Source organism: Neolamprologus brichardi, chromosome 7, assembly GCF_056152115.1.
Source record: "Neolamprologus brichardi isolate AB-2024 chromosome 7, ASM5615211v1, whole genome shotgun sequence".
In the NCBI taxonomy this organism is placed as follows: Eukaryota; Metazoa; Chordata; class Actinopteri; order Cichliformes; family Cichlidae; genus Neolamprologus; species Neolamprologus brichardi.
The window spans coordinates 55,946,211-55,962,938 of NC_142110.1; the positions used below are offsets into that span (position 1 = coordinate 55,946,211).

General features: G+C 39.9%; 1 protein-coding gene across 1 annotated transcript; it reads left to right on the forward strand.

The window, feature by feature from the left end:
• Positions 1 to 101: 101 nt before the first annotated feature.
• lin54 (lin-54 DREAM MuvB core complex component) lies at positions 102 to 15,651 on the forward strand. Its single transcript, XM_006804735.3, has 14 exons — positions 102 to 223; positions 2,178 to 2,950; positions 5,245 to 5,356; positions 5,498 to 5,628; positions 9,001 to 9,156; positions 10,686 to 10,878; positions 10,974 to 11,047; positions 11,132 to 11,329; positions 11,466 to 11,557; positions 11,737 to 11,808; positions 13,119 to 13,221; positions 13,313 to 13,450; positions 13,548 to 13,750; positions 14,581 to 15,651. The coding sequence occupies exons 2-14, from the start codon at positions 2,207 to 2,209 to the stop codon at positions 14,780 to 14,782; spliced, it is 2,418 nt and encodes an 805-aa protein (XP_006804798.1). The 5' UTR covers positions 102 to 223; positions 2,178 to 2,206; the 3' UTR covers positions 14,783 to 15,651.
• The last annotated feature ends 1,077 nt before the right edge of the window (positions 15,652 to 16,728 follow it).

A 16,728-nucleotide genomic window follows, 5' to 3' on the forward strand; every position in this document is an offset into this window, starting at 1 on the left:
AGAAGAAGAAAAAGCATTAAATAGTTTTGTAGAAACAGTCATAACTTTGATAATGCAATTGTGCTGTAGCTTTAAGTGTTACGTCAGTCTTTCGTATCGCATGGAGGGCGTGGCCGGCCTGTGAAATGTCAGGGAGGAATGGCGCTCGGCGCGGTATTTTGAACAATCGTCTTTTCCTTTCCTCCCTTTTATCTGGAAACGCTGCTTAGCTTAAAATTTTGGGGTAAGCATGACTATGCAATGGCCCTTTCTAGGATTTAACACACTATACTCAACATAAAGACTCACATTAAAGAATGTATTCAATGTTGAGATATAATGTTGTGCTAGCTAGCTCGGGTTAGCAAGCTCAGCAAGTTTGCTAGTACAGTTGTTCTGCCCGCTGGGCTGTCTAGATGAGACTGCTGTTGCTGTCTTTGCTGTCTTTGATGATAACGATATTTAAGGATACACTCTGGTGAAAAAGCAGCATAATATTCACAGGATTTGGTTTGGCAGAGTATTTTCAGCGCTGAAGGAAAGTTTCTCGTGCACAAAGCAGGGACTTTAATAACATGGTGTAAATATCATGTGAGCCGGCCGCTAAGTTTACTTACTGCAACGGCAAATGAAAAGTAAAAGCTAAGTTAGCTGCACATCGAGTTGTTTTGACATACTGGCGAAACGTCTGAAGGATCATAAATATTTTTATATGTATGTCAAATATTAGAAGGCACAAGTCAGCAGTTGCATTTGCTGTTAGATGGTTTCATATTACTTTAGCTGTTGACCCGTAACATTCTTGGAATTTACGCTTTTCTGGTTCATTCTCAGACTATATCTCAGTCAAAATATGACTTTCTTGAGGTTAAACTAAAACATCATTTTGAACTGGTTAGGCCACGCTAACTCCAGCCCTAAAACAGAGACTGTAAATGCTGTTAAGGAGATCTATAATCGCAATCGCAATAATTGCATTGTGGAATTAAAATGTTGTATTTCCTCCTATGTCAAGTGACAGGAGAAATTATTGAAAACAAGCATTGTTTACGTTGTCAGAGTCTGCAGAGTTTTGTTGTTGTTATTTGTGGGGTTTTTTTTTACTCGCTAGCAGCACCCTGTTAACATCAAGTCTTATTTTCAGCGATTGTTTAGTTATGCTTGTTTTGCAGTGAACTGTCAGTGTAAGTGTCTCTGCTTGTTACCAATATTTATAAACGCTTCCCCTCAGCATAGCTTAGCGTTAGCCGGGCAGCTAACTAAGCTGATGACGAGGTAAAAATGGCGGATCTTTCGAAATCCAACCCCGGCCTGAAATAGTAACGCAGCCAGCAAAACTGCTTGTCGCTTTTTTTCTCGCTCTTTGCCCCAGTCAGGACCACTTCTGGGCATTTTTAAAATAAACGAGTGCAACTCAGCACAGTTGTCTTTTGATGGCTTTCACCTGGGGACGTGAAGAGATTCAGCTCAGTCAGCTCTGCGTGTGAATGTGGTATGGAGTGGGTAGGGTTCATATGTGCGTTTCGGTGGATTAATGTTGAGTAGAGTGCAGCAGGACAAAGATACGGCAGAGATGATCGTTGCGGCCTAGCATCAGCTGTCTGCTTCAGTCAAAATCAGCACAAGTCAAACGTTACTCATGACCACCTCTTTATTTATTACATCTCACGTAATTACTGAAGTCATTTACAAGTAAAGTTATGACAATCTGGCACTTCTACTGCACCTACATGGCTAGCTCGCTAGCTTGAACTATCTTGCTCTATATTCTCAGCACAGCTTTTAGCTGTCTGTCTGTATTATAATCCAGTTATGTATATTGTATAAATGAGTAGAGGAATACATTTTTTAAATGAATTGCAAACACTGACTGCAATTAAATGCAACAGCTCTCTAAAATGATGAATGTATATCCTCAGAATTTTAAAATTGTATTATCTTTGTCTGTCTCTCCCTGTTCATGGTGCATCTAGTGCAGTAAATGTAAGCTTCTAGGTCTTTCAAATAATATAAAAGTGATCAAATACAACAGAAAACCCTTATGCCTAATATAATAGCCAGTAAAACAGATTTGACCTGCTGAAGTTTGAACATGTGTGCCTGTATTATAAGTTAAGCTGACATTGGTGTTAATGTTGTGGCTTACTGGTGTTTGTGATGTATTTTGCAATGACAATTAAATTGTATTGGTTTTTCAGGATTAACGGAAAGCTGAGAGTTTGCAAGCATGGATGTAGTGTCACCAGAGCTCAACAGCCTCCTCCCAGATGAGATCATGGATACTGAGGATATAGAGGATGTTCCTCACTCTCAACCTGGCACCACTGCAGTCCACTCAGAGCCCAGTGATGATGCATCGGTCCCAATGGAAACTGATACACCCGTGGCTTCAGAGAACGTGAGCCTCTGTTCAGATGCCGCGTTAACCGAACCCACTAAGGCTATGACCACCTCCACGGCCACAGACTCCATGCTTAGTGCCAGCCCCAGAAGTCCACCTCCTGTCTCAAATTCCAGCACATCGTCTCCTCTTCTTACCATCAAACCAGCCTTGGCTACTTCGACAGCCACAACCAAAACCACAGACAGTGTTACTGGAACTAGTGTGACTACAAGTGGATTACAGAAGCTCACAACTCCATTTACAATCTCTCCTGCAAATCGCCAGATTATTCTCAATAAGGTGGTTTCTCAAGCCTCAGAAGCAGCAAAGTCTGCAGGTAATCCACCCCAGGTCATCAAGCAGGATGGACAGAAACTTTTGGTTACAGCTATAGGAAAATCGGGGCAGCCTATAGTGCTTCAGTTACCCCACACAGGCAGCAAGCCTGGCATTTCACAGACTGCCGGAGACACCAAGTCTCAAGCTCCGCAGTTTAAAGTGGTGACTATAGGTGGGAGGTCAGACCTGAAGCCAGTGGTGGGCAACCAGGTGACCACATTACAGACCCAGCAGCTGAAGACTGTCCAGGTAACAATAACCTTTTGTATTATTAATACATTTTTACAAAAATATTGCTTGTCATGTTCCACATGTTACTGTTAAATTAAACATAATTACTACTGTAAATGATTGCTTCAATATCAACTGAACATACTGTGTACAAAGTTTTTCAAGCTATTAGATAAGATCTGCTTTGACCTTGATCTAGGCTGCCAGTAAATGTAAGCTAACAACAGTGTACTAAGTACAGTTTGGTGTTTCAGAGAAGATGGACTGGGACTGTGTCTCAGTAACCACTAGAACCACTAGAAATCTAGTGTGGAACTATAACGCACAGAGCTCAATTAAATGTTATTTATACAATTCCAGTCACCTCAAGGGACTTTCTATTGCAAGTTAAAGGCTTCTACAGCATTATTGAGAGAATCCTGATGACATGATGATCACTTAGCACATGACGATGGTAAAGTAGAAAGTCTTTTTCTGAATAGAAAGAACCTGCTGGTAGAACCAGGCTCATGGAAAGCCTAACATGGGCTTTGACTGGTTGGGAGATGAAGGGAAGAGAAGGTTAAAAAAAAGCATAGAGAGAGAACCACTTGGGTGAAGATTAAGAGGTTCAGCCATGTAGTTTGAATGTGCAATGTAAAGATTCCTTGGTGTTTAGATTTGTAATTCCAGGGTATTTTTTGTTAGGATCTGGTTAAAACCTCTTGGGAGGGGGTGGGATTTGTCTGACTCATAAAGTACAGACGTAACAGGTTTACATTACAGGTTACAAACAAATTGGTAAATCTCCCCATTCAACTGTTCTTCGCCTGTCTGGACGTTGTTTAAATGAGCAGTTCTCATATTTGGATTAAAAATTGTTACCAGTGACTGCTTCACTCTGTGTATAATAGAGGTGGGAATCACCATACATCCCACGATACGATATTATCACGATACGATATTATCACAATACTTAACGCACGATACGATATTATTGCAATTTTTTAAAATATTTTGCGTTATTCAGATTCTGTACATAAAGGTAAACTTTATCAATATTCATTTTATCTAATAACAAAGTCTCACACTCAGTCTTTGTCTCATTTCAGTCAGTTTTGTTGTTGACAAACTGAACGGTTTGTATTACAGTCTAGTCCAACTTAACTGAATGCAACCATCTGGTACAATTATAGCTATTCTGAAATATGAAATTTGTGAAAACTATGCAGCCTTTTCAGCAACTGAAGAATTTGAAAGTAAATTAAAACAAAATATAATTTTACATTAAATAAAAAAGTTTTAAACTTAATTAAAATAAAACACGTCTTAAATGAAAATAAGTAAACTGTCATGTTTATTGCTGCCATAAAAAAAGTTAAACACATTTGGACAGTGAAGGAATGTCAGGATTCTTGCTCAGAAAAAGGATCAACATGCTCTGAAGTCAGAGCATGTTCCAGTCCACAAAAACTTTTTTTGTAACAAAATATCGATTTCTGCTGTCCCTGTATCGATACATTATTTGCAAACAAAATATCACGATACTACACAGTATCAATTTTTTTCCCCCACCCCTAGTGTATAAGGGGTGGAGCAAGCATATACACTCGGGCATGTTTGTTGGGAGTTTTTATCTTCTTAAATAATTTAAAAATTTGTAGGGAAACAAGTACACTCACTCTCAGGGTTTAGATGAACATTATTAGTGCGCTATTTATTTAAGAACTGAAGTCAGATCATCTTAACAAGCATAAAAATAATATTTTTGTCTAAAATCATAGTTCAGAAGAGAAGGAAAGGTATATCCTCTTTTTATCTTACATGTAGGAGAATGATTGCAATAATTTACCCCCAGTAAGATATTCAGATTTAAATATGTTGTTTTTTTTTTTTTTTTTTAAAAAGCCACCGATGTTGCTGTGAAATGAATACCTCAGCTGGCCTGTCTGGCTGCATAAAGTCATGTTGCAGAAGTGCTGATATTGTGTGTACATTGAAAAAAAAAAAAGTGTCATAATTTCACAGTTGCTATATCAGAGCACTGACAAAGAATTGTCTTAATACTGCACATTGACTAGCTCAGTATGTAATCTTACTATATCACTGATGACCTTTTTCCCTACGAATATAAATTCAGTTATCACCCTCATAAATCCAGTATCAATTAAGTTGTACAACTAGAGCTCAGGTATCAACATCAGTATCAGTAAATGAAAATGCAACAGAACTGACCAAGCTAGGACACGCCAGTAGTCGTCATCTGCAGAAAGAGGCAATGTTTGGATATTGAATGAATACGTTTAAACATTTCTGGCTAATTGTCTTTTCAGATTGCCAAGAAGACACCAGCATCCTCAGCTGCACCGATCAAGTTTATCATCACAAAAACTGTTAACAGCAAAGGTATAAGTGCCCAGACATCAATGCCTCCTGTGATCACAGGTAAGTCTAAGTAATAACTTTTTGAGGCTATTTTTTGGTTCAGTTTTTAAATAATTATCAAGCCACATAGTTTATTGCTGTTTGTTTTCTAATTATGTTGTAATTAGCTTTGTCATTAAACCTTGCACTGTCTGTTCATAGGACGGGTTCTGACCCAGAGTTCACCAGTGATGCCCCCGAGGACCATTACTCTCTCTGAGCCCCACAACACTAATTTACAAAGTATCCCTGGCAAAAAGATTGCCATTTCCCCTCTCAAGACTCCCAGCAAGGTGATATTATATTTTTCTATATTTATTTTAACTGAATATGATAAAGTGGCTAGAGACTAAAACTAATAAGTCTATAGTTTAATTGTCACATAATTACAACCTGTTACTGCAGGTAAAGCACGAGTGTAATAAATCACCTCGAAACCCCCTGCAATGTTTACTCAAAAATGTTTGGAATCGCAATGATATAATAATGGTACTTTGATCAGAGAAGGATGTTTGCTAGCCATTCTTCTTTAAGGGCTTATCTGTTTACCCTCAGTTTAATTGAGAACCAAAGACCTTAGTGTAACACACTTTTCAAAATATAAAAACATTTAATAACACTTTGAAAACACATCAGATCTTAACTGGGAAAAAAATCATGCTGAAACACAGGTAGAGAGTTTTTTGTATGGGCCCCTACATGCTTGCATTCATGACTGACAACATTGAGGAATTAACCATAATGAGACGATAGATGGTGTACTGGTTGATATCTTCTTAGATGTGAACCAGTGCATCAGTGAGCTCCTGGATTGGAGGCAACATCGGATGGACAGAAACATGATGTCCCAGAGATGCTCTATTGAATTCAGGCGAGGATGGGGTCCAGTTAATGGTATCAGGGTATGGTCTGACAGTAGGGCTGCCATGATTAGTTGACTAGACACGATTACGTCGACTATCAAAATCGTCAACGACTGGTTTAATAGTCAACGCGTCGTTTGAAGCTTTGTAAGATCCCAAAAGACGCAGGAATAAGTAGTAGGATTTAAGAGTGTAATAATGGACTGAAACAGAAGATGGCAGCACTGCATGTACAAGGATGCCAGCTGCTGTTAAACCCCCGAAGAAGAAGAAGAAGCTGCGTCCCAGAATTCATAGCGCAGCCCAGCTCAGTTTCCAACAATGGCGGCAGCTAGTTAGTTTTAATATTACTCTTATTATTCTGTCTGGGTCACAAAATAAACGTTTAACATGTTTTCAGGCAAGAATGTAGCTGTGTAAACTTCAAATATCTGCTCAGTTTATCAAGACACCGCATATTTTCAAAAGCGCTCCAACGTTTTCGGAGACGTCTGTTACCCACCAGCTTGATAGCTAGCCGGGAGCAAGGCTAACTAGAGCCTGTGAGAACACCGGACTCCGGGCAAATCGTTTTCAAATCCACCGCCGTCTTTCACTACTTAGGTTAAACATGATATATAAGTCACTTGGATAACTTTAAAATGTTATTGTTTGGCTTTTTTTTAGTATTTTATTTGTTCCTGAGTAAATCGGTTTGGCTGAGATTAAAGAGATGCTTGAGAATATCCTCCGGTGTCCTGTTATATTTTAGATAGCAAGGAGCAGACAGCTGAGTTTATTAAACTCCACCAAAACAATCTGCAAATTTTATTAAAATTTAATAAACTATCATCTTGTCTTTATTTTTAGTTAGCACATACCTTAAACGCTTCAAGCTGTAAGCTAATGATAGTTATATAAGAGCAGATGCTGCTGGTGCAATAATCTGTACGTTTTACGTCCAATGGATGCATGATCTGATTAGTCGACTAATCGCAAAAATAATCGGTGACTAGTCGACTATCAAAATAATCGTTTGTGGCAGCCCTATCTGACAGTGAGGGAGGGAGTCTTTGCAACTCTGAAAGCCTTCGTGTGGTCAACAACAGACATGTTATGCCCATATCGTGGTCTAAACCAATTAGAGAGAGAGATACTCAGTTAGAGGCGGGACCTCTCTGATTAGCCGTGGTCCAGATATTCCTGTAGGCCTATGTTTGAAAGTGCAGGCAGATAGAGAGAGGTGCGTAGCCTAGGCCTGATAGTGGATGTAGCTGTGGGTAATGAGAAAAGATGAAAAGAATGATTGATAACTTTTTCGTTAAGTTAAGGCCTGATCTGTTGAAATTCATAGCCAGTGCTCTGATAACCTCTCAGGTTACATCTAACACTGGTCCAGAGACGGCATCAGATAATGAGCCACATATGATCGACCTCTGAGCCAGAGCACACTGAAAGTAAAGGGGGGAAAGTGCATAAATTTCGAAGAGAGTGGCTTGACAAGTTTTCCTGGCTAAGATACAGTAAAGCTGCCAACATTATGCACTGCATTTACTGTTGTGCGTGTAGAAAGATCATGACCATGCAATACTGCATTTGTGACTGGTGCAAATACATTTCAAATTGAAACGCTGAAAAAGCACAGTGTATCTGGAAAACACATTATATGACACAATATAAATGCACTGCCCAAGTATCCCCTCTCTCCACTGCCTTTCAGCGGCAAGCAGCAGCAAACAGGTCATCAGAGGAGGCCAAGATGATGATTAAGTTTAACAGTGCCCACAATATTGCAAAGAAGAATTTCCATTCTCTAAGTTGAAGTTCGAAATAATTCTTCACAAGAAAAATGGCTTGAACATAAACTCCACATACAGTAATGATGTCACGTGCGCCCAGTTTTTGTGAACCTAACTTTTGCCATGGATGCACAGGTGCACCAATGCAACCATGGCAAAAAGTTAGTCTAGAGCCCTGGGGTATTATCGTCACCCTACTGGGCAGGGGGGTGGCATGGACACCTACATTTGTGAATGGGATAACGTAGACGCTTCAAGTTGATACTATAGGTGTATGTACTAAAAATCTCAGAAGAGTTCGAATCTCAGTGACTTTGACCTTAAGGTCAAAGGTGAAGTTTTATGAAAATCTTGTGACTGCGTTAACTGAAGAATAAAATTACGTAGAATTTTGAAATTGATCCCATAGGTGTGTCTGCTAGGAAGCTGAGAGGTAGCGTTGGTGGTTGGGCCGATACTGTTGTTTAAAATAACAATTTGATTGTGTTTGTTTTTTGGAAATGTAGTTATTAAAAAATGCAGTAGATGTATTCACACTCTTTGAATATTTAGACAGCCCACAACGGATTGATGTGTCACAGTACATAAACATCAGCCTCTGGCACTAGTAATCATCATCGTATTTGCAGACAGGGGTTTATATTATATTATTTTATATTATATTATATTTAGTGCTGTCAGCTTAAATCTCGTTAAAATAACGAGTTATCGCAAATCGCCCGGTGCGTGGGGCTGGACGGCGTTAATGAGCTAACTGTGCTAACGCATTGATGCTGTGTAGCCCCACGCACAGAGCGATTCGTGAGATTAACACTGACAGCACTACTTATATTAGATATTTCTTTCACCCCTACTAATTAATGAATATGTATACATAGTGTTTGCAATTGACTTGTTATAGAATGTTGGTTTATGTGACATTCCTGTTACCATACGTAATGACAGCTATATTGCCATCCAACTAGGGTCTTTGTTTAATCAGGTAAAATTTTCACAGCTCATGCCGCTTGTCTGTTTCTGCCAGGTGACTGTGGTGTCTGTGGCCTCCCCGACCTCCGGTGCTTCTCAGAAGTCTGTAGCACTGCCTGTGAATGTAGCACTTGGCCAGCAGATCCTGACAGTCCAGCAGTCAACATCTGTATCTCCAGTCAAGGTGGCCACTAGCCAATCAACAACGCAGGTAACATGAAAGCACAGAACAGTCAGTTGTAGTTGATGCCATCTGATCTGAGGGGAAAAAAGGAATTAAAAAAAAAAAACGTATTCACCTTGTTTGAGCATAAGTGTCATTTCAGCTCCGTATGAGAGTCAAGGAGTTGCAGCATACTGCTGTGATGTGCAGTCATGCTATTTTCCTCCTCTCTTCTTTCTTGCTCTTGAGTGCACCTCATTTTACTGCTACACACAAACAGGCCACATTTAGAATTGAGCTGACAGGAAGCAGGTGAAAACGGAGACAACTCACTGTTACTGCAAGTGCAGTTTTAAAAAACAGAACAAACCCCCCCCAAACTTCCAGATAAGCATTACACTGATGAATGAAAACAAACATGCAGTTAAAAGCTGTGGAAAGATAAAAATAGAGTGAAATGGTGCTATGTTAGCTCTTGAAATAATAATTGCTGCTGTGTAGTGAACACAGAAAGGAAGTGAACAGATGTAATCACTTATATCCGATCCAACCTTTTTGGGTCAAAATGGAGGAAATCCGTTCTAAATATCAGATTGATACATCTGCAGTTGGTGGGATTGTTGTTTATAGTCTGACACAGTTTGTAGTAAACAGACTGTTCATTACTCAAAATGACTGGCTCAGTTGTGCACTGCATGCTTTGATTTAATTTTTTTTCTCTCAAATTTGTACCATTCTGGAAATATTTCACTTTTTCTGGTAATAAAGTTCCATCTGTGAATCACCACCTTATCATGGTAGAGGATTCGCGTGGCCCAGGGGTCCCAGCAGCTATGTTATTGGGTGGTCTTTTGCCCACTGATAGGATCTCCCAAGGCAAATTGGTCCTGGGTGAGGGACCAGACAACGGGCAATTCAAAAACCCCTATGAGTGAAACCGAGGAGGGTGCCCGAGGGCGAGCGCCTGTACATTGGAGTTTTTCCTGGTGGACGATCCCGGTGTTTCCCACTGCAATTTCTAGAGAAACTGAATTTTCTTCTTTGTATATAAAACAATAAGTTGTGCAGTTGTTTTTGTTCAACGGACTGCACTGCTAAAGCCATGGCCATCTGATGCAGGAAAGGCAGGACAGACCGTGTCATGTTTATCTCAGTGCACTATGTGGGGCACCAATGATGATAACTTACCTCTCATATAAATCTTACCTCCATAGCAATATACATTTTTGCCAGAAATAAAATGGTGTAAGATTGTTTCCAAGCAGATAGAATGATAATTAATGCTCAAAACAATTAAATGTTTTCATGTGACCACATGCCCCAACTATGATATAAGATTGTTTTTATGCATTTTACATGTATAACAATGGCTCAGCATTTGGGGAGCTTAATCCTGGCCTGCAAAAAAGAAACTGAATTACACTTTGAAGATTGTATTGCCAGTAAAACGGGCAGCTCTTACCAAACTGCTTTCAGGGTGAGGTTCTTTAGTTTTTGTTGTTGTTGTTGTTGTTGTTGTTTTTTTAATTTTCTTTTCTATTACTGGCTGTTTCTCCGTTTGATGTGAATGTTTTCAGAACATTAAACCTGTGGCTGTTGGAGGAGTGGGAGGTTCCCAGTTTAAAACAATCATACCCCTGGCCACCCAGCCCAACGTGCAGCAGATCCAGGTGCCTGGCAGCAGGTTCCACTACGTTCGCCTCGTCACAGCAACGACAGCGAGCAGCACAGGACAGCCCAGTGGTCCCAGTACCAGCTCTATACAGACAGGTGACCTATGAACTTGTTTTGTTTCCTCTGCTAACAAATGCAGGCAGCACTTAGTAATTGCGCTGTACCAATTCATGATGGTGCTTATCCCACAGCTAAACCTATGGTGGTCAGTACAGCAGCAGTCAGGATGTCTGTCCCAGTTGTCCCAGCACAGACCATGAAACAGGTAACTTGATTATCCAAGTTCATTCAAAGAGAACTTTCTCTGAAATGTCCCTTGAGCTGCATTCATGGTTTTTATTCCCCGTAGGTGGCACCTAAGCCCTTAACATCAGGACCACAAGTAGTAACCACCACTCAGACTCAGCAACGTTTGATCATGCCTGCGACTCCACTACCCCAAATCCAGCCCAACTTCACCAACCTCCCTCCAGGCACCGTCCTGACACCAGCTCCAGGAGGAGGGAATGTGGGTTACGCGGTTGTGCCAGCACAATATGTCACACAGGTTAGCGAATTATCTTTGTGTGCTTTTTGGTTTGAAGGGTTTTTTTGTTTTGTTTTGTTTTTGTTTCTTTGTTTTTAAAAGATGGATTTCCTTTTCCTGAGTGAGTTTCAATATCGTGTTTCTGCTTTTCTCATAGATCCAGCAGCCACCATTTGTGACGCTTGCCAGCAGCTCTAGTTTTTCTGCATCCACTGGTATCCAGACTCAGGCCAGATTGCCTCTTAATGGGTAAGAAATGGTAGAAGCCATCTTACTATGACTTTTGTTTTTATATATATTGCATTGAAAGACCAACTAAATGACATCTGTTCTATTTAAAAAGATGTTTACCAAAATATTAAAGTGATTTTCTTCATTTGTTCTCGTGACTGTCTATAGTTTAATCTAATTAATGTTCATTGGTTCAGTTTGTCAGCAGCAGAAACAACCTCAAGACCAAGAAAGCCATGTAACTGTACCAAGTCACAGTGCCTCAAACTGTAAGTGTAACTGTCACTGATAATAATGTTTATCCATTGGATAAATCTGTCCAGGTGTAGCTCAATAATTAATACATGTTTGTATACAAACTATATGTTTGTAATTTCAGCTGAATATTTTGTAAAGTCATCTGTGACATTATATTTTAGCTTTTCGTCTGTGAGTCAGAAAGAAGAAACCATTCAAGTTCCTGTTTACGCTCCATAAATATTGATGCATATTTTTAATATTGCAGATATTTTTTTGCTCATCTGGCAGAGGGACAAGTCTCTTTTTTAAAAAAACATTAAGACAAAAGTTCAGTGGACTTGAGCTTAATTTGATTTGTTGGTCAAAGTAGGGCTGGGTTTTTATTAATGAACCTGTAGAAGGATTATCAGTTGCCTGCAGCTGCCTTTGTCTCCAGATTGCTCAGGTTCTCTAACCTGGTATGCTTTCAGTATTTGTGACAGTTGGCTTTCTGCGTTGGCTCTCTGTTGTTTGCTTCCAGCTGCTGTGTAGGTCTCCTGAGGCTCACAAGCCCACTGCCACTTGTGGCTAGCTAGCTGTGTCCCTACCGGCACCCACAGCCGTCTTACAGTGGAGGCCAAAGGCTGGCAGGGAATCACGTGTGCCCTTGCAAAATGAGATTTATGGTCATAAACACCCCCTGGGGTTTTTAACCCTCATTGTATTTAAAGTTAAATAAAATCTCAGTTCAGTGACTTTATTATGTTTACTTTAAGGAATAATCATTGTTAATAATATAGATAACAGTAATCAGTATTATTATGTTTGCACTAATCTAGCAGCTTTCAGTCATATTAATGTCATACACAAATGCCTGGGTAAAAACTCTAAATTCATGACCTTTATGTCCAGGAGGTCAAAGAACAACTTTGCTATGAATCGTCATGGTAAATGATAAATGGACTGGTATTTATGGTTTTTATAAGTGCTTTATACAACACGCCTAATTCATCCTTTCACACAAGCACTTCTTTTTACACCTAAGTGCTCTCTGATGTGTTTCTTATTAACACTTGGAGCATAACTTGGGGTTCAGTATCTTGCCTAAGGATACTTTGGCATGCAGACTGGAGCAGCAAGAGATTTAACAAACAAACTTCCAATTAGCTGACCTGCTTAACTGGTAATGGCTAGTTTAAAAAAAATCCTAATACAGTGTTATTTTGTGGTGGAAACCGTTTTTCCTTTTTATCAGAGTTTAGGAAGCACTGAGAGACTTAATGTTGCTGAATCAAATTACAGTTGACATGGTTTTATTAAATGATGTTTTATTTGTTTTTTTTTGTTTGCCTTCCTATAGCTACTGTGACTGTTTTGCAAATGGAGAGTTCTGCAATAACTGTAACTGCAATAACTGCTTCAATAACCTGGAACATGAAACTGAACGTCTCAAAGCTATAAAGGTGAGGCAGAAGTCCACTTTCTGAATTCTGTTTTTGGGCTGAACTGCATCCTGTTTGACTCATAAATTGCTGGACAAACATGTTTTCACAGACTTGTCTTGACCGAAATCCAGAGGCCTTTAAACCTAAAATTGGTAAAGGCAAGGAGGGAGAGTCGGACCGTCGACACAGCAAGGGCTGCAACTGCAAACGCTCAGGCTGCCTGAAGAACTACTGCGAGTGCTACGAGGTAGCTCTCCAGTTTTCTTTTTTTTACAGATGGCGTCACCTCCATTCATTCTTCTTGTATTGGCATTTATTTCCTTCATTTTTGTTTCGCTTCACAGGCGAAGATCATGTGTTCGTCCATTTGTAAATGCATCGGCTGCAAAAACTTTGAGGAGAGCCCGGAGAGGAAGACGCTAATGCATTTGGCAGATGCAGCAGAAGTGAGAGTTCAGCAGCAAACGGCAGCCAAGACCAAACTATCCTCACAGATCTCAGATTTGCTCATGCGGACGACGCCTGTGATTTCAAGTGGAAGTGGCAGGTACCTGAAACACAGTTCACACATTTTTTCAACATAAAATCAAATCTGCAAAGAGCTTCTTTTACAGTAAGCATATGAAATGTACTTTTGTAGAATCTTTAGATAAAGAGTGTTGCACAAGTAAGGGCTGCAGGAGATTGACTGACAGATTGGTACAGGATCTGCAGTGATGCAGACACAGTACCGCAAGAATTAGATTATGGAAATGGTCTGCCAGTGAAGGGTGGCTGGACACTGCTTTAGAGAGAGGGTGAGGAGCTCAGTTATTTGGGAGGGACTGGAGTCGCATATTTTGATGGCTTATGAAGGCCTTTATGTCACCCTGGAAGAGGGAGGTTTGGGTGAATCTGGATCCTGATACTCAGGAGAGATGAGTGAATAAAGCACTTATCTTTTATTTTATTTCAACAATAATGGCTACATCCCAGATACATTGTAAGGAAGTCTTCTTTTCTTGCAAGGACCAACTTATGTCTAGGCATGCACCCTGGGCACCAAACCAATACCAGTGTTAAATTAATAAGCTGTATAGAAGAAGACACTCAGAATCTCTGTTATCTGCAATGCAACATCAAATTTGACCTAAACTACCTAAACTTTAAAACTTTAAGTAGAGACGTATGCGCTTTCAGAAACGGTGCAAAATGTGTGTGTTTCCTGTACAAGCTGCAGGAGTGTCAGCACATCTATATGAAGCTATGGGGGGTCATTAAAACTCACTTGTGTCTGATTGACATGGAGTCTCCACGATCCATCTGCTTACTACTGCTGAGACCAGATAATGATGGCTTTTTGTCAATACTCAGACTTTTATTTTGCTTTTCCCCCAGGCTCCCATATACGTTTGTAACAAAGGAAGTGCTTGAAGCAACATGCGAGTGTCTGCTGGAGCAGGCCAAAAAAGCAGAACAGACTCACCAGCCTCAAGTTGAGGCAGAGAGGATGATTCTGGAGGAGTTTGGACACTGCCTCATGAGGATAATCAGCTCGGCAGGGAAAGCCAAATCAGACTGTGCCTCCATCAACTGCTAGGCCGAGGCCTGTAAAGGCTCTCCACCCTCTAACCCTCCTACCAGCTGTGGAGGCTAAGAGCATGGATTACTTTTTGCACTCTGTCCTAGACCCCAGGGTTTCTGGCCTGCAGGGAAACAGGTTGTCTCCTTCATCAAAAGGCAGAACAATGAACTGAAGGCAGGCAGATCCCACCCCCACCCCCCTGCCTTAGCCAAGCTGAGGCCAGCTGGAATAATAAAAAACATGGAGCAGTTGTTTGCACTGTTCACCTATGCTAACAGAAGGAGAAATGGACTGGCTTTGAAGACGTTACCATACTTGCCCACCTGAGTGTGATGCACACAAATGACTGAACAGGAATACAAATGTTCTTTCACTTGATTTTCTTTTTTTAAAATTTTTTTCCCCAAATTTCCCTTCCAAACCTCTATTAAATGTTTCCTTCACATTTGCTCTTCCATTTCACTCTGGTTTTTTTAGGTTTGTTTTGAGGTTTAAAAAAAATGCCTGTAATTTTATGTAATCCGTATATTTGTGCTTTCAGTAGACAAAAAAAGAATATGTATCTTTTGATATTTATTTTCACAGGTATTTGTAATCATTGTCAGCGCTAATATTGTGTGGCTTCAAATGCTACAACATGTTAATTATTAACCAAGGCTAGGCTAAATTGTTTTAATGAGAAATAAGTAGATGCAATCTTTGGTTTTATCCTAAATCCAAATGTAAGATGAATACACACACACACACACACACACACACACACACACACACACACAGACAGTACAGAATAGTTGTAACTTGGTTACACTGACAGAGGTTCACATTTTTCCTGGTGCTGTTTTGTTTTCTTAGTTACATGCTTACTGTACATTAAAGACCAATTACACCCACGTGACTTGTTGGTGTTCTTTCAGATATCTGGACACGATAGCCTGAGTGTTGGTGTTTTCCAGCACTGTCCACACCTGTGTACCTTTAGACCCTCTAATGTCTCAGTTTTAGTCTGGCCTAAGCTATAAAACTGAGACTTGTGAACAAGGGCTAGAAGAGCTGCTTGTTGTGCTTTCAAGTAAACAAATGTGGGCAAAGCTTGTTTTTATGTTTGTTTGTTTTTTTGTATTTAAGTTATAAACTTCAAACAGAAAAGTTATTCACGGAGTTCCACGGGAACACTGTCCCAGTACTGTCAATGAAGCTAGATGACACAAATCAATTAAAATACAGGCAACTCTGAGAAACATAAGTGTTGTAAAACCCATTTAAAAAGCATTCGGCTGATCCAAAACACTACATCAAGTATGCTAACAGGAAAAGAGATCGTATTTCTCTTATATTGTTTTCTCTTTTTTGTTCTGCCTTCGAGCACCATTACAGACCTGCTAGTTCTATTATTTTTCATTATTTCTCTCATGTACACACTCATATACAGACATGATATATCTGTCAGCATACATTCAAGTAATCACTTCAGACTTCAGTCTGCTGAAGAAGGCTCATTAACCAAAGCATGCTACAGCATCTGCCAAACATGCTGGAGGTGGAAGCATTGCTATGGCATCTCTGTATACCTGCCATTGGAACTGAGTCACTGGTGTATATTGATTATGTGACTGCAGATAGAAGAATTCCTCACTCTCTGCTCAGCCAAAACTGACCGGATGGTGTTTCACAGTGTAAATGGATAATTTCTTTGCAAAGAAATGGGCTGTCCTTCAAAGGATAGGTCAGTCGTCTGATTATACAGGTTACTGAAGAAAAAGGGGAAGGCAGAGAGACGTTACTGTGTGCTGTGTTTTTTAAGAAAGAGAAAAGAAGAAATGTAAATTACTTCTAGACGTCAGGCAGTTGTTGACTGCAAAAGATCTTCATGCAACTAAAGAGTCCTTACATTTGAAATGATGTCAATTTGTCCAATAACCTTTGAACATATAAAAATAGGCAACCTTGCATAGAAATATTTG

Excerpts from the sequence above, each read along its gene's own strand:
- lin54 (XM_006804735.3), top strand. The coding sequence starts at position 2,207 with ATGGATGTAGTGTCACCAGAGCTCAACAGCCTCCTCCCAGATGAGATC. Across the intron at positions 11,048-11,131 it reads CAGCACAGACCATGAAACAG|GTGGCACCTAAGCCCTTAAC; the intron begins GTAACTTGATTA and ends TATTCCCCGTAG. Across the intron at positions 13,751-14,580 it reads ATTTCAAGTGGAAGTGGCAG|GCTCCCATATACGTTTGTAA; the intron begins GTACCTGAAACA and ends CTTTTCCCCCAG.